At 37.3% G+C, this 23,583-nt stretch overlaps 1 protein-coding gene across 1 annotated transcript; it reads right to left on the bottom strand.

Moving 5' to 3' along the window:
• Positions 1–868: 868 nt before the first annotated feature.
• TIMMDC1 (translocase of inner mitochondrial membrane domain containing 1) lies at positions 869–23,028 on the bottom strand. Its single transcript, XM_025874638.2, has 8 exons — positions 22,909–23,028; positions 22,601–22,808; positions 20,080–20,242; positions 17,170–17,258; positions 16,587–16,654; positions 7,679–7,757; positions 3,589–3,699; positions 869–1,225 (listed from the first exon to the last, which is right to left on the bottom strand). Exons 2-8 carry the CDS (start codon positions 22,792–22,794, stop codon positions 1,075–1,077), a joined length of 855 nt encoding a protein of 284 aa, XP_025730423.1. The 5' UTR covers positions 22,795–22,808; positions 22,909–23,028; the 3' UTR covers positions 869–1,074.
• Positions 23,029–23,583: the final 555 nt, after the last annotated feature.

The following is a 23,583-nucleotide window of genomic DNA, read 5'->3' as shown; positions in this document are numbered from 1 at the left end:
CTGTCTCCAGAGCCCATGCTTTCAGCCACTGTATCACTCGGCTACATAAAACCAGCTCCTGAAAACAGTTACTTTCAGAGCAGGAACTAAAAACAGAGATCTAACACCAAAACAAAGCACTAGCAGTTCTTCCCCCTTAGTACACTTAACACAGTTCATTCCACCCACCCCCCTTTAGGAAAAGTTAAAATCTGCAGGATTGCAGAGTCCTTCTTAAGGAGCAAGCTCCTGGAGTGTAGAGACTGTGTATCTATTCTAAGTAACTTCTGCATATTACAGCATAGACACTTTGTCAGCAACACTAAGAGAGGAAACAAAGGCTCCTTTTTTTAGTAATGCTTATCTACTTATTTGTTAAATTTATATTGTATTTCAAATGGTATAGGAATTCCCTTTTTATTTTATTTTTAAAGATTTTATTTATTTATTTGAGAGAGGGCATGCGTGAGGAGGGAGGGGCAGAGAGGGAAGGAGAGGGACAAGCTGACTCCACGCTGAGCACAGAGCCCCACAAGGGGCTCAATCCACAACCCTGAGATCTTGACCTGAGCCTAAATCAAGAGTCGGACACTCAGTCGACAGCCACCCAGGTGCCCCTACACACTTAGGCCTGTGATGTTTTCAGGACCCAAAGGCACAAGGGTTTTATCACAGACCATTTGCCTCACCTGGTTCTTTCCTCTCCTCTTCCTAGTGATTCCTAGAGTATCCTTTTAAAGGGCTGCAAGAATAAACATACAACCTACAGAATTCAACTCCAATCTTGGGAAATTTTAAATCTAGTGTCGTAAAATCCAGGGGAAAGAATTATGTATTGATTGATCACTACAGATATAATGTCAAATATATAGATCAATCAGGAAAGACGTAAGTGTGTATTTAGATTTAAGGATAAGTAAAGTGAGCGCACAATAGCCCAATTCTTGGTTAAAAAAAAGATAAGAGCAAGTCAGTGCCACTAGAGATGCCAGCACGTAATCTGTCAGCAGACTGACCAAGGGGAAGCCTAGCCATTGGCATTCAATGGACACAGATTCCTTCGATTCACCAATGAATGTTAAGTCCAGAACATTTTCAGTCTTTGTCTTGTTTATTTGTTGATGAAGCATTTCTAGGAAGATTTAGCAGTGCTTCAATTTTCTTAACATCATCTTTGGATCGATTTTTCTGTAAGCTATTTTCAATTTCTTCAGGGAGGAGCTCAGTAAATTGTAGTCTGGCTTTGCTGTAATAAAAGAATGAAAAGAATATATCATGTACTGCTGTTTCTTAGTTCTTAGAGAGATCTTTTTAAAAAAGATAGTATTTATCCATTTTCCCTGTGCCTTATGAGCAAACATTGCTCCTCGAACTTCAAAAACAATGACTTTCTACACTCTCCTAACCTGTTCCACTCAAGGGCCGACTGCAATTCTCACATCACCAAAATGGACACTGCTATGGCAGCAGCTCTGATCCCTAAAATATTCCAGAGTTCCTGCAGGGGTATCGTACTGCAGGGGTATCGTACTCAGGAAAGGCACCCTGAGCTCAAGTGTGACCCTTGCAAACTGGCTGTCCTCTTGCCCTCAGGGCTAGGGGTGGGGATGGGGGGGCTGGTGTGAACCCCCTGCCACTCCATTACCTCTCTGCTGCCAGACCTTACGGGAACTGCGCAAAGGCTATAACAATGGTAAATTCAATATGGAAAAGTCAGATGGGACAACGCTACAGATGTATATTTACAAAAGATTAAAATCCAATTTCCAAATAACATAGATCAGTTCTTTTTCTAAATCTCGTATTAGTGTCTTCCTTTAAGTGATTATCAAGGTCATCCATGACTTTTTTCTCAACTCTTCATAACCGGGTTTGACCATTTCTTCTTCCATATCTCCATAGCCAGTTTTCTATATTTTCTGCTAAGGCAATTTTTTATACTCACACTCTTTTTGACTTCTCTATAGTTATTTTCAAACAAAGAAGCAGGCATATAATAAGTTCTTAACTGTGTATTAAATTAACTCCTCAGGAATATCACATATATATCATAGACATATAAATATCTTATAAATTTTTGACCTTATTTCCTTCTAAAGTATTTCATTACTATAATTCAATTTGACTTATTGTTTTTAACCATTTTTGAGATTTCCATCTCTAAATAACTGATCAACTTCCCCCAGTTATTTTTCTGGTTTCCTTTTTTTGGGAGGATACAATTATTATCTGTTCATATTTTTCCAACTGTTAATTCTTCTGCAACTTTCGGGATCAAATTCAAATACCAATATACTTTCCTTACCTTTCCAATTCCTTTCTCAAAGCTTCCTTTTCTTAAAAAAAAATAAAAAAGTTTCTTATGACACCTAAAGAACTAGAAATAAGCTAACGCTTTCATGCTTTTAATTCTCTACATCACATTTTATTCTGGCATTTAGAATTTTAAGTGCTTTATTCTAGAACTTAGATAACTACATATCCCACCTACCCTCTTACTCTGGAGAAGAGGAATGAATGAAACAAACATATATTGAGCATTTTGGTGTGATTCTGCCTTCAGAATGGCTGAGAAAACAAGAGGGCTTGAAGTTAAGTAAAATATCCAAGGTCATGGAATTAATCAATAGCCTAACTGGGATTTAAGGTTTGTTTTCAAGGTCTCATTGGCTGCAAAATCAATGCTTTTTCTCTAGAACCCAAGTCCCTGAACAACTGATCTACAGATATTAAGAATTTCCAAGTGCATATGTGTGTTTAGCACCAATGGAAGTTTCAAGTAAAAACATGGAAAAAAAAAAAAGACCATTTATCTATTCAACTATGAAAACAGCAGCAGCTTTCGTCAGTACGCAGGAAACCGAGCTACGAGAATCCTTTGTACCAGGAGTGCTAGCTAGCAGCCTGTTACGGTGATCTTACAAAGAATCAGAAAGTCCACTCTCAGTCTGATAACTGGACCCCAGGGAACGACTAGATGGCACAGGTCAAAGTTTTCCTCCTCCTCAGTGGCATCCAGTCCATGAACAGCCACTATAACTACCTAAATCATGTGCATCCACAGCAAGAAGTGGAATCTTTGAATGTAGAGACCTAACATGCTCTGTATTGTTCATAGATGCATGTGTAAGCGGGGATATTGCCTTTTAAATAACACCATATGAAACTCACTCATTGCTGTCCACTTCCTTTAGGTAATTTCCTATGCAGTCAAGAATATAGAAAAAGAAAAAATATGCAACCAAGCGAGATTAACAATATCTTAAAAAAAAAAGTATCTAAAGAATGATCCTCATCAGATTAAAAATAAAATTAGTGTCTTTCATTTTTCCTTCATTAAAAAGATTAAAAGATCAGGTAGGGTACAAGTTGAAGAAAAGGAAACTCTTCTTTGAGATTTTATTTATTTATTTATTTTTTAAAGTAACCTCTACACCCAACGTGGGACCTGCACTCACAAACCTGAGATCAAGAGTGCTCCACTGACTGAGCCAGCCGGGTGCCCCAGAAACTCATCTTCGAGTTGAGGGGCAGTGTGGAGGACCTGGATTAACAGAGCACCACGATGGCTAAGGAAGTCAGATACCCTCACCTTCACGCACTCCTTACCTCTCTTCCAGTCTCAGCTCATGGAGTGCTTTGCGATCCTTCTGTGTTCTCTCTTGGACAGTTTCACCACAGAACTTCTGAAATGCCATCAACAGACTTCCTACAGGTGTGCTGAGGGGGAAGCAGAGAGCAAGCTTAGGATGAAAGGGCCACTAGAGCGCACCACTGTGGGAGGGTTCTGCTGAGGCCTGAGAAACACTGACTCAGCCACTTGGTCCCTGCCAGGTACAGGGACTCTGACAAAGTGTCCTTGTCAAATGAAGAAAAATTATTAAGGCAATTTCCTTCCTGGTCTTCTAAACAGTAGAGAAAAACAATCACTGCAACTTCCTAAAATGAACTGGTATAAAAACAAGAGGTCTATAAATTGGCTCTGTGTTTTATCATGAATGATACACTGGGAATATATATATTTATGACAAGTTCTAGTAAGTAGCTTTACACCGAAGATTTCTCAGAAGTGAAATTAATACCAGGAATGGTACCAAACCCTGTAGGGGGCAGGAACTGTGGAGGGCATTTTGGTTGGAGGAAGGATACTACTAGCTTCTGGAGGCAGGACCACCAAAACATCCTCAAATTCCAAAGTCTGGCACAACAGTCTCACCCATAACGTCAATAGATACCCATCGGGAAACTGATTTAGATAACAATCATTACAGTAAGAGAAGAGGGTTTGGTTCCTGTGTTATCAAAGAGAAGTTTTTGACTCTGATATAACTTAAATTTCCTCTGACTACAAGCTCATTTGAAGCTCATTCAAAAAATTATTTTTGCTAAGTGGAAATGTCCATGGACAAATGGATAAAGAAAATGTGGTATATACAATGGAGCATTATGCAGCCTTTAAAAAGAAGATCCTGTCACATGCTACAACATGGATCAAACTTGAGGATGTTATGATAAGTGAAATAAGCCAGTTATAAAAAGACAAATATATGATTCCATTAATATGAAGTATCTAAAGTAGTCAAAATCATAGAAACTAAGTAGAAAGGTGGTTGCCAAAGGCTAGGGGACAGGGGGAGGGGAGAATTAATGTTTAATGGGTAAAGAGTTTTCAGTTTTGTAAGATGAGAAAGTTCTAGAGATCTTTTGTACAACAATGTGGATATACCTAACACTACTAAACTGTACACTTAAAAATGGTTAAGATGATAAAATTTATGTTATGTTTTTAATGACAAAGAAAAAAATTATTCTTGCTTCTAATTTCAACAATTTTTCCCTCCAAAACTAAGCTGGTATATTAACAACATAACAAGGGGCGCCTGGCTGGCTCAGTCAGTTGAGCATGTAACTCTTGATCTCAGGTCCTGAGTTCGAGCCCCATGTTGGGGGTAGACTTTGCTAAAAAACAAACAAAAAACACAATATAATAAAAATCATGTTCAGCAATAGATTATGACATGCTGAATTTTTAAAAAGAATTTAAAAAAAGAATGCATAAATCTACAGTGTTACTTCCTCCTAAAAAGGGGATAGAAAAAGGGAGGGTACAGGTGGAAGGAAAGGGAGAACTCCTCTATTCTGGTGAATGCCAACTAATAAAAACAGAAGAAAAGACAGAACTACCAAATCATTTTGCAACCATCTTTATAATAACTGATTACAGCAACAATTATAATAGATCATTAAAGCCACAAGAAAAAAGATAGCTGGAGAACAGAAATTCAATCTTATCCAACAGATTATTTATTTATTTTATTTATTTATTTTTAAAGATTTTATTTATTTATTTGAGAGAGAATGAGAGATAGAGAGCACGAGAGGGAAGAGGGTCAGAGGGAGAAGCAGACTCCCTGCTGAGCAGGGAGCCCGATGCGGGACTCGATCCCGGGACTCCAGGATCATGACCTGAGCCGAAGGCAGTCGCTTAACCAACTGAGCCACCCAGGCGCCCCCAACAGATTATTTATTAATCACAATGTGAAAAAGATACCCTTACAGTGGAGAAATTTAGTAGATACCACCAAATGCGGTAGGCAAAATTCTAAAATGGTGCCCCAAATTGTCCTGCCCTAATCCTTCAACTATAAATATATTATACCCATGATTATGCTACATGGAAAAATTTTTACAGATGTAATAAAGGCTAATAATCAGTTGATTTTGAGTCAATCAAAAAGTAAATTATCTGGATAAACCCTTTAAAAGCAGAGAGTTTTCTCTGGTGGCAGAGTAGAAGTCAGAGAGATTCAAAGTATGAGAAGGATTCAACATGCTGGTTGCTGGTTTGAACATGGGGGGGGGTCACTATGAGAAGCAATGGGGATGCCTCTAGGAACAGTGGTGCCTGGCTAACAACCAGCCAAGGAACAATGACTTCAGCCCTACAGCCACAAGGATCCTGTCCACAACCTGAATGGTTTAGGAACAGATTCTTCCCTAGAGCCTCCAATAAGAGCCTGCCTGACCAACACTTTGATTTTGGCCTGGTAAAACCCTGAACAGAGAGAGCCCATCTGAGCCTACTCAGACTTCTGACCTACAGAACTGTGATACAATAAATGGGTAGTGTTTCAACTTGCTGAAGTTTGTGGTAATCTGTCACACAGCAACAGAAAACTATTGCACCAAGTAATTAAAATTAACATCACTTATAATCGGTGATACAATATGTCTGTTGATGTGATACACTGAGAAGGAATCAACTTCACCTATATTGTATTCCTGATGAAAACATTTAACCTAAATCTAATCATGAGGGGATAATCAAAAGAAATTGAGAAATTTTCTGGGGGGGAAAAGGCAGTGGAACTGTTCTAGTTTAAAAGAATCAAGGGGCAACTGGGGGGCGCAGTCGGTTAAGCCCTGGATTCTTGGTTTCAGCTCAGGTTGTGATCTCAGGGTCCTGTGATTGAGCCCCAAGTCAGGCTCCATGCTCAGTTCAGAGTCTGCTTCAGATTCACTCTTCCTCTCCCTCTGCCCCTACTGCTTGTGTGCACTCTCTCTCTAATAAATAAATCTTTTTTTAAATAAAGGAATCAAAACCATAAAAATGATATACAATTGGATCCTGGGTTTAAAACATATATACATATATATGGCATTATTATAATAATTGAAAAATTTTTAATACGGACCCTATTTTAGATAGCTATATTGAATCAATGCTAAACTATTTTTTTGTTAGTTACCTTTTTTATTGACCTTTGTAATTCATACACCATAAAAGTCACCTTTAAAGTATTGAATTTAGTGGTTTTCAGTAGATTTATAAATCCATCAACCATCACTACTAATCCTAGAACATTTTCATCATCCCCAAAAGAAACCCCATACCTGTTAGTACACCCTTTCATTCCTCTCCCTTCAGATTCCGATAACCACTAATCTCCTTTCTGTCTCAAAGGGTTTGTATATTTTGGGCTTACCATATAAATGAAATCATACATTTGTAACCTCTTGTGGCTGGCTTCTTTCACTTAATGCTAAACTATTTATTGTGATGAGTACACTGTGATATCATGGGCAAATATTCTTCATTTCATCCTGGGAGATACATGCTGATGTATTCAGAGGTGAAGAATTATGAAGTCTCAAAAGATTTAACCAAAAAGAGAAAAGAGAAAAAGAAGTGTACATACATTCCACACATAGAGAGATATAAAAATGAATATGGCAAAATGTTAACAATTGGTGAATGTAAGTGAAGAATACATGGGTGTTCAATGTACTAAGTCATTCAACTTTTCTATAGGTTCAAAATGTTTCAAAGTAAAAAGCTGAAGAAGAACATTTTTTACAATTAAACTAAACAAAACCCAAACAAAAACAATTTTAATAGAATGTGCTTGTTAATTGTTTCTTACTCTTTTTTTCCTGCTCCTTGTAAATACCATTGTTCAAACCACAAATAGTTTCAGGTGTTAGTGATAGCTAGGCAGTTTTTACTCAGTGACAGTTGGAAGTAAAATCAACCATCAGGGTAATTAGAATTTGACAGTCAAAGCCACTGACAATACAAGACTAAAGACCTTTTATAGGCTTTAAGATTTAAATTTGTTTAGAAATGAATGAGATTTTTAACAGGTAAGGCATTAATGAAGGTTGTGTTAATTTGGAATGAAATTGTGTTAACACTTACCCCAGCAAGGCTCCAATTATGCCACCAGCCACCAGACCATGCAGGCCCAAATTTATTCTAAAAAGACCTCCTGTGACAGCTATTTTAAAACAAAAAAAATCCCAATATTAAATTATCTTTAAACACTAGAATCTATCTTTATAATGTTCCTTCTATAAAAATGACATAAACCCCTAAGTTTTCTGAACCCAACATTAATATACCACCACAATCTCTTCCACACTGCAGGTTCAAAGGAAAACATTCCTTTTGCAAACCTACTTTCTCCATCTGTTCTAGGATCCAATCTCTTCTCGTTCAGCTTCATTTTTGCCCACCTCCTCCTAAAAATCTGTAATTTATTCACTTCCACCTCTTCTATTTCTGCCTTCTTCAAGAAAAACTTTCCCCAAATAAACAAAAACCCCTGCCGTTTATACCTTCCCCCCAGCCTCACTCTTTCTGTACTGCTACACGCCTCAGGCAGGCCTGCAAGTGGGCATTTGGCCTACAGTGCCACCTGGTGGTCAGTGCACAGGTCCTCTTTCCTTCCCACTGGAACGGCATCTGCACGATGTCATTCATTTTCCTCCCTCACCAGGTACAACACAACTAATGCCATCTCAGGTAGTAACATTTTTTAAAAAACATTTGAGATTTATTTGTCTTATTTAAGTACTATTCATCATTTTTTAATTTTCCAAGTTTTAAAATTAACAAGAACAAAAATTATCTTTAATTCTACTACCCAGAGGTAGTAATAAATTGGTCTTTTTTTTCTAGTCTTCTTTTCCAAAGCATTTTTAAAAAATAAGAATTAAAAAAAAAACCCTTTAGAATAGCCAAAATTTAGAACACTGACAACACTAAATGCTGGCAAGGATGTGGAGCAAAAGAAACTCATTCATTGCTGGTTGGAACCCAAAATGGGTTCAGCCACTTTTGAAGACAGCCTGACAGTTTCTTACAATATGATCCAGTAATCATGCTCCCTGGTATTTACCCAAAGGAGCTGCAAATTTATGTCCACAACAAAACCTGCACACAGACATTTATATATATAGCAGCTTTGTTCATAATTGTCAATACTTGGAAGCAAGCAAGATGTCCTTCAGTAGGTAATGCATAAACTGGTATATTCAGACACAGCACTAAAAAGAAATGAGCTATCAATAAAAGACACTAGAGGAAACTTGAATGCAGATTATTCAGTGAAAGAAGTCAATCTGAAAAAGCTATGTAATATTATATAACATTCTGGAAAAGGCAAAACGATGGAAACAGTAAAAAAGAAAAAAACCAGTGGTTATCAGAGGTTGGTAGGTGGGATGCATAGGTAGAGCAAATTTTTAGGGCAATGAAAATACTCTTTATGATACCACAATGATGGATACATGTCATCATATATTTGTCCAAACCCACAGAATGTACACCAAGAGTGAACCCTAAAGAAAACTATGGACTTGGGGTGATAATGATGCTTCACTGTAGGTTCTTCAATTGTAACTAATATCCCACTCTGGTGTGAAATGTTGATAGTCGGGGAGGCTACATGTAAGTGGGGGAGGGAGGATATGCAAAATCTTTATATCTTCTGTCCAATTTTACTGCGAACCTGTAACTATATTAAAGGGCAGGGGAGGGAGTATTGAGGCTTATAAGCTGTCAGCAGCCAAAAACCAAAAATGGAGTAAGACTCTATTACACGTAACTATATTTTCTATGAATAAAGACAGTTTACTTTTTTTTTTTCATTCTTGGTACTTTTTCTTTCTTTTTCTTACCTGAATGCACTGGTTAAAGTCTCCAGTATAATGCTGAATACAACTGTATTCATCTCAAGTACCTGAATTACAAGTGTATACATCTGTGCTGTGTTCTCAGTCTTAGGGGAAAATCATTCAGTCTTTCACCATTAAATATGATGTTTGCTCCAGGTTTTATCATAGATGACCTTCATCAGGTTAAAGAAGTTCCCTTTTATTCCTAGTTTGTTAAGAGTTTTTATCATGAATGTTGGATTTTTGTCAAATGCTTTTTCTAAGCTAACCTTAAATTCCTTGGATAAATTCATTGGATCATGATTTTGTTAAAGATTTTTGTGTATATACTTTTTTCTTTTAAAGTAATCTCTACACCCAACATGGGACTTGAACCCACAACCCTTAGATCAAGAGTCACATGCTCTGCCAACTGAGCCAGCCAAGTACCCCTGTGTATATACTCTTGAGTAATAGTGATCTGTAGTTTTCTTTGTTGTCTTCATCTGGCTTTGGTACCAGGATAATACTAGTCTAACAGAATGAGTTTGAAAGTGTTCCCTCTTCCTCTGTTTTCTGGAAGAGTTTGTGAAAGAAATTTCCCAAATAGCCATTGAAGCCATCTGGTCCCGGGCTTTTGTGAAAAAAAATTGTAATAATTTAGTTTATTAATTTATTATGGGGCTATCCAGATTTTCTATTTCTTCTTGAGTAAATCTTGGTAATTTGTGTCTTTTGTTTTTTCTTGGTCAGTCTCGCTAAAGGTTGTCTATTTTGTTATCTTTTCAAAAAAACCAACTTTTGGTTCCACCGATTTTCTCTTTTTCTTTCCATTTCACTGAGTTTTGCTCTAATTTCATTATTTCCTTCTGTCTGCCTACTTTGGGTTTATTTTGCTCCTCATTTTCTAGTTTTTAAAGGTTGAAGTTTATATTGTTCATTTGAGATCTTTCTTCTTTTATAATGTAGGTTTTATAACTATAAATTTCCCACTAAGTACTAATTTGGGTGAATCTTAGAAATTTTGACATGTGCTTTCATTTTCACTCAACTAAAAATATTTCTAATTTACCTTGTGATTCCTTGTGGTCTATGGGTTATTTATAAATATGTTGTTTAATTTACAAATAGTTGTGGATCCCCCATTTTTTTCAGTTTAATTCCACTGAGGTCAGAGAACATTTTTTGTATGATTTCAATACTTTTAAATTTATTGAGACTTGTTTTGTGGCCTTATATATGGTCTAGCCTGAAGAATATCCCATGTGCACTTGAAAAGAAAAGAATGTGTATTCTGCTGTTGTTGGGTAGAGTGTTCTATTGATGTTAGGTCATACAGGTTGATAGTGTTGTTCAAGTATTCTATATCTTTGTTGGTATTTCCTCTAGTTGTTCTATCCATTATTAAAAGTGGCATATTAAAGCCTCCAACAACTATTACTGAGTTGTCTATTTCTCCTCTCAATTCAGTGTTTGTTTCATGTATTTAGGAGCGCTGTTGTTAGATGCATATATGTTTATAAATGTTATATTTTCTTGATGGATTGGTTCTTTTAACATTATAAAATGTCTTTGTCTCTAGCATTTTTATATTATAGTCTATCTTGTCTGATACTAGAAGAGCCACTCAAGCTCTTTTCCTTACTGTTTGCATAGTTTATCCTTTTCCATTGTTTTGCTTTCAACTTATTTGTTTCTTTGAACTAAAATATGTCTCCTGTAGACAGCATATAGTTGGAACTTTTTTTAATAGAGTCAATCTCTACTGATTGCAGTGTTCAATCCACTCATATTTAATGTTATTACTGATACAGCTAGATTTAGGCCTGCCATCTTATTATTTGTTTTTATATATCTTATTTAATTTCTTTTTGACCTTGTTACTCCTTAAAAAAGTTACTTTGTTATTACTTGCTTTAGGGACTACCCTATGCATCTTAATTTACCACAGTCTACTTCAGATCAGTACCAGTTTTATTCCAGTAAGATGTACACAGACTTTTCCAATGCAGCTCCACTCCTCTCCCATCTTTGCGCTATTATTGTCACTTATGTTATGTATATATGTTAAAACACAGCAATACAATATTATTATTATTTTATACAATCCCTGTATTTTAAAGAAGCGAAAAAATTAAGAAAGGAAAAACAATAGGTTTATGATGTCTTTTATATTAACCTACATATTTACCATTTCTCATACTTTTCATTTCTTCCTGTCAAGTTACTATTTGGTATCATCTCCTGGCTCCAGCATACTTCCATTCCTTCCCTGTCATTTGTGCTATTAATGCCATATACAGTTTTAAACATGCTATATGTCTAACACTTCAATTTTATCATTTTATGTATTACCTTTTATTTTTATGTATTGTCTTTTAAGATCAGTTAAGAGAAAATATATATTTAGACAACGTTTAATAATTACTTATACAATTATCTTTACCGGTGCTCTTTTTTTTTTTTAAGATTTATTTATTTGAGAGAGAGAGACACAGTGAGAGAGGGAACACAAGCAGGGGGAGTGGGAGAGGGAGAAGCAGGCTTCCCACTGCACAGGGAGCCCGATGTAGGGCTCGATCCTAGGACCCTGGGATCATGACCTGAGCCGAAGGCAGACGCTTAAAGACTGAGCCACCCATGCGCCCCTTTACCAGTGCTCTTTAATGCTTCATGTAGATTCAGGTTACCATCTGGTATCATTTCCTTTTAGCCTGAAGAACTTTTATAGTATTTTGTAAGACAGATCTGCTAGCAACAAATTTTCTTTCTTTGCTTATCTGCCAATGTCTTTATTTTTGCCTTCAATTTTGAAGAATGGTTTGCTAGATAGAGAATTCTTGGTTGATAACTTATTCTTTTCAGGCCTTTGAATGCCATTCTACTGTCTTCTGGCTTCCATCATTCTGATAAGCAATTGGCTGTTAATCTTATTGGGGTGTTCCTTGTATGAATTGTTTTTTTCTTGCTGCTTTTAAGATTTTTCTCTTTCAATAGTATAATTATTATGTGTCTCTTCATGTTTATTCTTCATGAATCTCTTCATGTTTATTCTTCTTAGAGTTTGTTGAGCCTCTTCGATGTATGGATTAATGTTTTTCATCAGATTTGGGAAGTTTGTAGCCTTATTTCTTAAAACACTTTTTTCCACCTCTTTCTCTTTTCTCTCTATCTAGCATTCCCATCACATACCTGTTGGTATTTCTGATGGTGTCCTATAGATTGCTGAGGCTCAGATCACTTCTCTTCATTTTAAAAAATTCTGTCCTTCATGGGCACCTGGGTGGCTCAGTCGGTTAAGCATCTGCCTTCAGCTCAGGTCATGATCTCGGGGTCCTGGGATCGAGTCCTGCACTGGGTTCTCTGGTCAGTGGGTAGTCTGCTTCTCCCTCTCCCTCTACCCCTATCCCCAACTCATGCACTCACTCTCTCTCAAATAAAATCTTTTAAAAAAAAATTATATCCTTCATAAGAAACAATCTATATTGATGAATCTTCAGGTTCACCAATTCTTTTCTGCTATTTCAAATACGGCGTTGAGCTCCTCCTCTCCAGTGAACTTTTAATTTCTATTGTTGTATTTATCAACTCCAGAATTTTCATTTGATCCTTTTTTGTGATTCTATATTCTAATATAATTTTTATAATCATATAATTCTTTTTTATAATTTATCTTTTATAATTATAAAAATATTTTTTGTCAAAAAATATTGACATTCTCTATTTGATAAGTCACTGTCATCCTACTTTTATTTCTTTAAAAATGGCATGAAGTCTTTTTGTCTGATATGTTCAACAGATGGGTCCTGTCAGAGACATTCCCAATGGCTGCTTTTTTTAATCCCGTTTTTGCATGTCTTACGATATTTTTGTTGTTGTTGAAAACTGCACGTTTTAGGTAATAAATTACAGCATCTCTGTAGTTAGCACATCCTCCACAGGGGCATGGCTATAATTCTTTGTTTATGTAGTACCTTGCCTGGACCAATTCTGTGGAGTCTTTTTTCTGCAGACTACAGCCACTAATGTCTTTGCTTAATTTTTATCTTTATGCCTGGCTTCCTAGGCATCATACTGGTATAAGCAGTCAGCCAATGATTCATCAGAGGTTATGCTTAAACATCTCAAGGCAGTAAGGCTTCCATCCTTTGCCAATGTATCTGTGGTTGAAGAATGCATTCAAAGTTTAGATAGCTTATGAATCTTTTCTGGCTTTTTCTTTTGGTGTTCACAATTAACCCTCACAATGAACCAAAGACAAGTAGCTTGCTAGAGCCCTTACCAGTCTCTCCTGAATGTGCATGAATACTTACACGTGTGCAACTTTCCAGAGTTCTAGGAATAAGTAGGATCTTACTAAAGCCCTTTTTGGCTGTCTTGTTCCCTAGCTATCCCTGTTAAGATTCCGCCTCCTCTGCCAGTCTATTCTTTACCCCAAATAGTATCAAAACCTCAGGTTAGCTGTGTGATATTATCCTTCCCTATTGCAATTATTTTCAGCAACACCCCTTGGCTTGGAATTTTCTGATCTCTGCTCCAAATAAAGTCAGCCACCTTAAGCAGCAGAAATTTGGTCCTCCAGCCTGTCCTTGTGAAATTTCTACATCATGGAGCTGTGGGTTAGGGGGCAGGAGCAGCCCTAGGCTGAGACTAGACTCTCAATGTTCTCACTGAGATTCAGTGGAAATTATGGATAAATGCTTACTGATTTGTTGGGTGCTTGTGGTCATCTTCCAGCATCTTTAAATGGTTGTTTTTGATAATTTTGTCCAATTCTATTGTTGCTTTCTGTGGAGAGGATTTACAAGCTCCTCACTCGGCCATTCCAGATGTCAAATATACATTTATAAATGTCCAGATGAATGCCAAATAATAATGAGAGGAGACATCCTTGACCTGATTCTGACTTCAGAGGAAATTACTTTATGTTACACCATTAAGTTCAATGTTGGTTGCTGGTTTGAGAATAAAAACTTCTATTGTATCAGATGTATTTTTCTATTCTTATTATTTTTAAATAATTAAATAATTAAAATTAAAATTAAAAATAATTAAATAAATAAATAATTTTTAAAAAGATTTTATTTTTTTATTTGTCAGAGAGAGAGCAAGCACAAGCAGGGGGATCAGCAGGCAGACGGAGAAGCAGGCTCCTCGCTGAGCAAGGAGCCTGATGTGGGGCTATTTCTACTAATTTTTACACTCAATTTACATTCAAGAAACATTTATTCTACTCTACCATGCGTCAAAGAGTTGTGATATAAAAGGTAAAGGCTTTCTCTGATATCAAGTAAGTCATCGAGTAGAGAAGCAAAACAAGTTAACAGCTACAACATAGTGTTATACGTGCTTCAATTAAACTATTTATAGTAAATTACGGGAACACAGGGAAGACACCTAAAAAGACCCAAAGATAAGAATAGGGGCTAGGAAGGATCTCTAGGGAAACTGAAGCTGACAGATGAGCTGAACCTTGAAAGATAGGTCCAATAAGAGATGAACAAAATTGTCTGTGGGAGTGTGAAGGCAGGTTCAAGAAGAGGGACCAATACATGTAAAGCAAGATTATGTTGGGTTTGGGAAATCAAAGTAGAGTCATAAGGGTGGAGCAAGAGCAGTATATGGGGGCCAGATAAAGACTCAACATTAAAATGATGGAAAACTGTGGAAGAACCTCAAGCAAAAAAGTGTTACAATCATATTTGTATTTCAAAAAGGTAAGGCAACACTAGAAGTGGAGCACACCAACACTAGAAACAGGGAAGTCCGCACAGCAGCAGTGGGAAGAAAGAAGAGCTGAGAGTCCATATACATTAAAGGAAATAATTGATAGGACTAGAACTTTGGAAAGAGGTGCATAAAGGGCAGAACCATATCACTGCTTCGCTTCATTGTTGTTTTTAATTTAATAGGCTGGATGCTAGAGAACATAAAAGCAGGAACAAGTATGGAAGCTGGGGGAGGAAAACAGAGTTTGGTTTGGATACAGGATTTTGAGCCTACAGAATACCATGGAAAAATGGTTGCAAATTAAAAAAGGGCAAGTTTCAGCTGCTCCAATGCTATTAATGCCTACTTCTAGTTTTATATTTTAAAATGTTTGCATTAAATGTTAAATTCAAATTATGTGTATGTGTATTTGCCTATGTTATACATATACAGAAAGAGAGCATGCACCCAAAAGAGAGCACAAGTGATAAAGCAAATGGGCTAAAATGTTAACAACAGTTCAATCTCTGTATATAAATAAAGGCTATATGGCATTCCTTGTATTACTTTTATTTTTAAAGCTCTTTGTAAGCTTGAAATTATTTCCAAATTAAACATTTTTTAAATGTTATGTGCATTATATGTATGTTTTTGTAGGTGAGAAAATGTACATGAGTCAGTGAGTGCTTGGGTATATATAGCACATAATTCACATTTCTGGAAATAGTATTTCAATACTATTTTTAATGTTCATTTTAAAGAGGTCACATTTACCAAAGGCATAAAGCTTTAAAATAAAATCCAAGCTCTTACCATGAAAAATCTCGTCCCTTTCTATTTCACTTCACCAATCTTATCTCAAGCCACTCTTCCCCTCACTCACTATGTTCCAGTCATACTATCCTGCTTTTGAGGAACTTTTCTTGGCTTAGAGCCTTCACCCTCAATGTTCCCTCTGCCTAGGCTACTCTTTTTTACAAGGCTTACTTCTTCCCATTTTTCAGGTATCAGCTTCAATGTCAGCCTTCTCTGGAGGTGATGAGCACTGGGTGTTATATGCAACTAATGAACAGTTGAACACTACATCAAAACTAATGATGTATTATATGTTGGCTAAATGAACATTTAAAAAAACCAAAAAAACAAAAAAAAACCCTTCTCTGATCACCCTGACCATCCCATTGCCTCAACTATTTGCTACCTTCTATCACAGCAACCTTTTTTCCACAACCACATTAGATGGTAAAACTCCATGAAAACAAAGACTTTTTCTGTTTTGTTCACCAAGTACACCAAGGGCCAAGCACAATGCTCTTCATACATTTTGCATGAATGTTGAATGAGATGTGATGAGAAGTCAACCAAAGAATTCAGCAGCTCTGATTTATAAGTCCATAAATATTTTCCAGACCATATTTGAGAAGACTGAAAAAACATAAACAAGAACAAAAATGTCTTACCTCCTGCAATGACAAAATGGCTTAGGGCATTTTTATTTCGGTACACATTTAGACCAGTGTTGACTGTGCTGGAAAGAAGAGGGAAGAAGAAAACATAAAATTTAAAGTATATCCCCCTTACTTTCTTGATCATAATTTTCACTAAAGTGTTAGGTATTAGTTTAGACATGCCTACTATGTCAATTCCTGGTCTTAGTCTAGACCCCGTCAATGTGTTCCACACTACTAATATGCCTCTCGGTTTTCTAGGTGGGCCTTCTTCTGCTGAAGAATGAACCAAAGAGCAGTCAAATTTCTGGAAAAAATTTTCACTTAGAAAAAGAAATGTAAAGAAGAGTTTTGCAGAATTTCTCTTACTTAGAAAACCTTGTATGTATCTGGATAATAGTTAGTAGACTTCCACCCATGGATGCAAAACTACATTTGGACCAATCTTTCACACAGATAGATAAAAGATCTTGAGGAAAAGGGTATTATGAATCACTTTCATGTGGGTATTTAGTTTTTAAAAATCTCACTTGCTCAAAAGATGCGCTCCTGAAAGAATACCAAGATGCTGTGTCACAATTCAGAAAGAACTTACTTGAATATAGTCACAAACACTGTAGTTCTCCAACTCCAACGCCAGCCGTACCGGATGAAGCCTCGTGTGGCAGCACGATGTGCAGATTGCTAAAGTTAATGAAAAGCCTGTGAGGTTCCAAAACACCTTGATACCTTCTTTATTCTGAAACTGTGGCAGAGGGATGTTGGCTATGGATTAGGCAGGGACACCTAAACAGAAACACCATACAATCTCTAAAAATATCATTGTTTAAGTAGTAAAGCCAAAGCAAAAGTCCCATGTGCATCCTATTCTATCTGGAGATGGAAAAGGAACTAAGAATTGCCGTGTCAACCAAGTAATCTATCAATAAGGCATAAACTGAGGATCTATATGGCAAATGCCATGGCAGATATAAAGTCAGTGTTAGACATGCTTTTTATATTTGGGAAATCTTGGGGAAAAGAAACCATAAACTAAAAAAGAACCAACTAAATGGTAAATTAAAGGGAAAAGATAATAACACAGATATGTAGAAAAGGAACAGAGAAAGAGAAGAGAACTGATAAATTTACCATCCACCTTCTACATAAAAGTTGTGTTAACATATTACTCATTTAATCTTTACAACATTTTTTTCAGGCAGGTGCTTCGGTTTTTACTAAAGCATAGACAGGAAGTTTCTAACCAAGATCACTCAGCCAATAAGGAATAAAGTCAGAATTGGAAGATAGGTTGTCGGTCTCCACAGTATTTTTTCATCACATCACCATGGAGCAAGTCTGGTATAATATCCTGAGGATATAGTCTAGATTTTGAGAGAATTCCTAAGTGTATCCTTAACTACTATACGATATTGGGCAAGTCAAAACTCTCTGAAGAGTATCAGTATGGATTCATGTTTTTTTTAAATTTTTTTTAAGATTTATTCATTTATTTTAGAGAGAGAGAGCATGTGAGCAGGGGGAGGGGCAGAAGGAGAGGGAGAGAGAGAATCCCCAAGCAGACTCCCTGCCTAGGGCAGAGCCCAACTCGGGCCCTGATCCCATGACCCCGAGATCATGGCCTGAGCAAAAACCAAGAGCCAGACACTCAACCAACTAAGCCACCCAGGTGCCCCTGGACTCATAGCTTTTAATAAATAGGTGGACAAATAAATAAATATAAAAGTGTGTATGAATATGTGTATAGAAGTAGACATGAACACACACATGCCCTAATTTTGTCTACCTAGGGCCTAGAAGCCATGATAGCCTTGTAAGCAATGAGCATACCTAGCATCAAATCTTAGCTTTTAAATACCATTTTTCCACTAAAAGAAACTAGAATTCTTTGGTGGTAACTAATTCTGGGGCTGGTGCTAGAAAAGTAAAAGGTGAGTCAGGAGCATTCTGCTATGCCCAAAAGTAAAGATAAGCTCAAAGAATGATGGGGACAGATCAAAAGGACAAAGGACCTAGTTTGAAGGTCCCCAATTGTCCAAATCTAGGTCAATTTGAGCTTCAAGATAAATAATGATAATAATAGATTATGAACCTACAGAATAAAATAAGAATCCTTGAGTCCACACTGATATAAATAAATTCTAAAGAAACAAATAGAAGAGGAGGGAAAGCTCTTCCTTAAAGCTGACTACTAACAAACAAATATAGGAAAGATGGAATTAGAAAATAACCATTTGGCAACCACCACAGTACTAACTCTTTCAGGTAAGAGTCATCACTGAATGCTAAAACTAGAGCACAGAAATCTGTGGAAAAATAGGATATTCACATAGTTTCAAAATATAAATATCCATAAGACACTAGTTACAAAGGGAAAAAATAGTAACTTTACAGTGGATAAGCCTGGTAGAGACCATCTCAACCAAGTGTCTAAAATAAACATCATCAGTAACGAGACAAAAGATATCATGTGCTCCTGATATAATGTACTAAAAAGGAAACATCAATTCTAGGATAGTCCTGCTAAAACTCAGAGCCTGAATCTAATCATGAAAAAACGTTAAGCAAATCCGAACTGAGAAACATTCTACCAAATATATAGCCCACAATCTTCAAAAATGTCACAATCAAGAAAGTTAAAGAAAGAAACTTTTCTAGATTAAAAGAGACTAAAGAGGCATGAGAAGCAAATTCAACATGTGATCCAGAAATAGATCCTGGACTGAAAAAAATTTTTTTATTTACTTTTATATTAGTGGGATGACTAGCACAATTTACATAAATACATAAATAAAAGTACTATATCAGTGTTAATTTCCTTAGCTGGATAATTATATTGTGGTTATGTAAGAGAGCGTCTTTGTTTTCAGGGAAATATATGCTGAAGCATTCATCATGACTATACCTTACTCTCTAGCAGTCACAAAAAAATAATAGCATGTATTATACAGAGAATGATATAGTAAATGTGGTAAAATGTTAACATTTGGAGAATTTGGGTGAAAGGTATATAGGGATTCTTTGCACTACTTTTACAACTTGTCTTTGAGTCTGACATTTCAAAAAAACCCCAAAACAATTCTCTGAGCTATAACTTCCTCGCTTATACAACAGAACTGATACACAAATCTAACAAATGAGTTAGCACTCTACAAACTGTAGTTATAAATGCTAATTATTGTTTTAGTGTGAACTAGTGTCCTCCATGGAGGCTCTGTGAATGGGGTTAATATGCTATAACTCACCTTGATGATTTAGCTAGGGATTAGAAATTTATTTCAGAGAGTAGAGCCATTGTGGGTAATCCCTTTGCGGGTAAGAAACATGGTCTGACAAGTCATGTGTATGCACTTTAGCATTAGTACTTCCACTGTTATTAAGTATAGACTTTGTTCCTTTGCTCTGACATCCTAAACCCTCCCAACCCTCCTACTTGAGTAACTAAGTGTAAAATGAATTGCTAAAATGCTGTGCCCTCAAATAGTTTTAGAATATCAGTACTTACCACAGCATCAAAACGGTTATGATAAATTTCTGCTTGGCTCTGCTCAATATAGCGCTGTTTAGCATGAATAAAAGCTGGTATTCCCCCATATGCCCAGCCAATGATGCCTGCTGAAACTGCTGCCTTATAAATATTCTCAAGTTCCTTTGAAGTTCTCTGTTCACTTAAGACATCAGAAAGACAACGTTGTTTGGGATTAGTTTACGGATACTGCTCTCTGAAAGACAGTATGTTCAAAATTATCCCAATACCAACATCACCGCATTTTTCATTATGGGCAGAATCTTCTGATAAGTTAAATCTTCTGATGAATTAAATAGCACAGTTATACTATAAGTACTTCAAATCTATGCTGTTAGAAATTAGGCTATTGGTTGAATACTCTTGGAAATACAGCGATTAGAAGGGGCACAAGGGAAGCTTTTGAAATGCTGCTAACAGTCTCTCAGTGTTGTTTACAGAGCTATGTTTAGTTTGTGAAAATTCACTGATCAATACACTTACGTATATTTTTCTAGTTGCATATTATAGTCCAACAAAGTTTTTTTTCTAAGGTGCTTTTATGTGATGACTATTACAACTTAACCACATCTCTGGAAGCAAGAAGAATTTGTAAGCTGAATGCAAAGATCAGTATTTCCCTTTTTGAAATTTTTTATAAAGATTTTATTTATTTATTTAAGAGCGCGAGAGAGACAGAGTGTGCGAGCATGAGTGGAGGGAGGAGAAGGGGGTGTGGAAGAATCTCAAGTAGACACCCCACTGGGTGCAGAGCCTGACCCCAGGGCTTGTTCCCTGAGATCATGACTTGAGCCAAAATCAAGAGTCGGATACTTAACTGAGCCACCGAGGTGCCCGTCAATAACATTTCTGAAATCAGAATCAATGAGTCTTTATAGTTCCTGCATCTAAAGAGAAATCTAATTTCTTAGAAAACTGTAATTCTTATACTTATGTCAACAGGAAAAACTCCTATAATTTGAACGCTGTATTTATCTTTTACAGTGAATAAGATCAAACACATTTACCTAAAAACTGGTCTATGGCAGAACTCAGAAGAGAAAATGTAAGAGCTTAAAACTTAACAAGCCAGATGTATATGCTTTGCCTTTTTGTTCTCTGAAAAATTCCATGACATAGGTGATATTTATCTCCATTTTATTGATACGGAAATAGAGGCTCGAAAAAGTTCTATGGTTGGCCCAAACAGCATTAAAGTCAAGAAAAGGCACAGTGGTGAAAAGGACCTAAACCACAAATGGCAACACGGTTGTGGTTCTGGTTCTGTCACCCACTGTTAAACGACCTGCAGCCAGATCACAATCTCTATAAATCTTAGTTTCCTCATCTACAATGGAGGGGAGCATGGAAATTACACATTACCTTCAAATTTATTTCAGCTCCAACATTCTGTGGTTAATAAAGCTGGTCAAAATAACCCTCCTCTGTTATATACTACATAGCATCTTTCACCAGTATCTCATTGGAAGGACAAATGAGAAAGGCTGCCTCCTTATCTTTAAAATAAAGACGAGGGGCGCCTGGGTGGCTCAGTGGGTGAAGCATGTGCCTTTGACTCGGGTCATGATCTTAGTGTCCTGGGATGGATGCCCATGCTGGGCTCCCTGCTTAGTGGGGAGTCTGTTTCTCCCTCTCCTTCTGTCCCTCTTCCTGGTTCATGTTCTTTCTCACTTGCTCTCTCAAATAAATAAATAAAACCTTTTAAAAAAAGATGATGAAATCTCAATAAAGCAATTAAATATGATTCTGCCAACAATCTCACAATCTCAGCAACATCATAACGCTTCAAAGTTAATTTAACCACTGGGTAAGTGTAGTATGGTAACGTACTCGATGAAAGGGCAAATTTTTCACCAGTAATTGATAAATAAATAAATGATGAAATGAATGAATGAATGAAATATCCTGAGTTTCATTACAGTTAATTCAATTTGAAGAGTGATCCTTTATTCTGAAATAACCTTATCCATTAATCCAGCTAATATCTTGTTTCATAAAATAAGACAATATTTGCTACGTTTTATATATTCCTTATTTGACAGAATAAAAATTTTACAGGTCTCTCTGCCATCTCTTCAACCTTCATTTTCTGGAGAGGAGCAGGGTTCATGGTCACAAAATATCAGTTTGGGATAAAGTGAAATACGAAAAAGAATACTGGAGCGGAATCTTGCAGATGTGGATTCCAGGGTCAAGTTTGACACTAATTAGCTCGGTACAATTCTTCTAATTTGTAAAACCAGGGGATTACACTAAAACTATATTCCCTAAGTATTCCTAAGAGCTGGAACATGTAATGAGTTTCACCCTTACCATCTGAAATCTGTCCTGTCAATCAACACAACTACCAAATGTCAGGATACAAGCTTGGGATACAGATACTAGAACGCCAAATCTTATTTAAAAATAAACCACATCCAGGGGTCCTTCACCCCAAGATGACCCAGGTTTTGGGACAGCTCTTCGCAGTCCCCTCCCCACAGACCCTAGGCACTTTTACTCTTTGACAAACAGGTCCCGGAGGCGGTCCCATCCGGATTCCGAGTAATCGGGCTCCGGGACGTAGGAAGACAGCTTCTCTCTCTTCGCGAGAGCCTCCGAATCGGCGGCCACAGCTCCCGCAGCAAAAACCCGAGGGAAAGTACTCCGCTGCCTGCAGAGGAAGCTCTGTGGCGCCGGCGGCCGCACTTCCATGGCCCTCTCCGAACCTGTGGACAGACACACGCTTAGGTTCTCAGGGCTCCAAGGCCTCCCGGAGAAGCCGTAAGAGGGCAATAAGGATAACTGCAGTAATGAGTGGGTGAGTACCCGTGCACTAGGCCGCAGCTAATCTGCTGCCAGACTCGCCGTCACCGCTCTTAACAACCTCGTCCTCCGTGCCTGTCCTCACTTTGGAGGACCTTGGATACACGAGACAGGAAGTCCCACCTTCACCGGGGCAAAAGCCAATGGGTGGGGCGACGGCGGAGCCCTAATCAAAACACTTCCGGTTGGAGGCGGGACGAACCCCAGAGGTGTTAGGCCCGCCCCCGGAAGCGAATTGAGAGTGAGTAGCCACCGCCAGCACCGTGCACCCCGCCTCCCGCCCGGTTTCTGTGGGTTTCTCTCGGCTTCCTGGGCTACACAAGCCGGGTCTTGGGCAGGTTCCAGGCGACGAGATGTTGTCACAGGCTGGAGTAGTTTAGCGTATTTAAAAATCCGGAAATTCCACACAGATGAAAAAGAAAGTGCAGTATGCAATACAAGTGGAGAGGGAAAGGGAAGGACAATTTGCACAAATACAAGCCCAACCTACCTGTCACCGACGTGCAGAAATCTCCCGGGCTGGGCGGGGTCCACCCATACTCTCAGTTCTGGTTTCTGGAAAGAACTGTGGCATTGGAGTCTTGGTGCCATATACACCGGGATTTCCAGAACGCTTTTTTGAAGAATCAGCTTTGGGCGGTTCTTTTTTTTTTTTTTTTTTTAAGATTTTATTTATTT

Source organism: Callorhinus ursinus, unplaced genomic scaffold (genome assembly GCF_003265705.2).
Source record: "Callorhinus ursinus isolate GAN/ISIS: 27379988/994484 unplaced genomic scaffold, GSC_fseal_2.0 scaffold1, whole genome shotgun sequence".
Taxonomy (NCBI): domain Eukaryota; kingdom Metazoa; phylum Chordata; class Mammalia; order Carnivora; family Otariidae; genus Callorhinus; species Callorhinus ursinus.
This window is presented reverse-complemented; position numbering and strand designations above follow the sequence as displayed.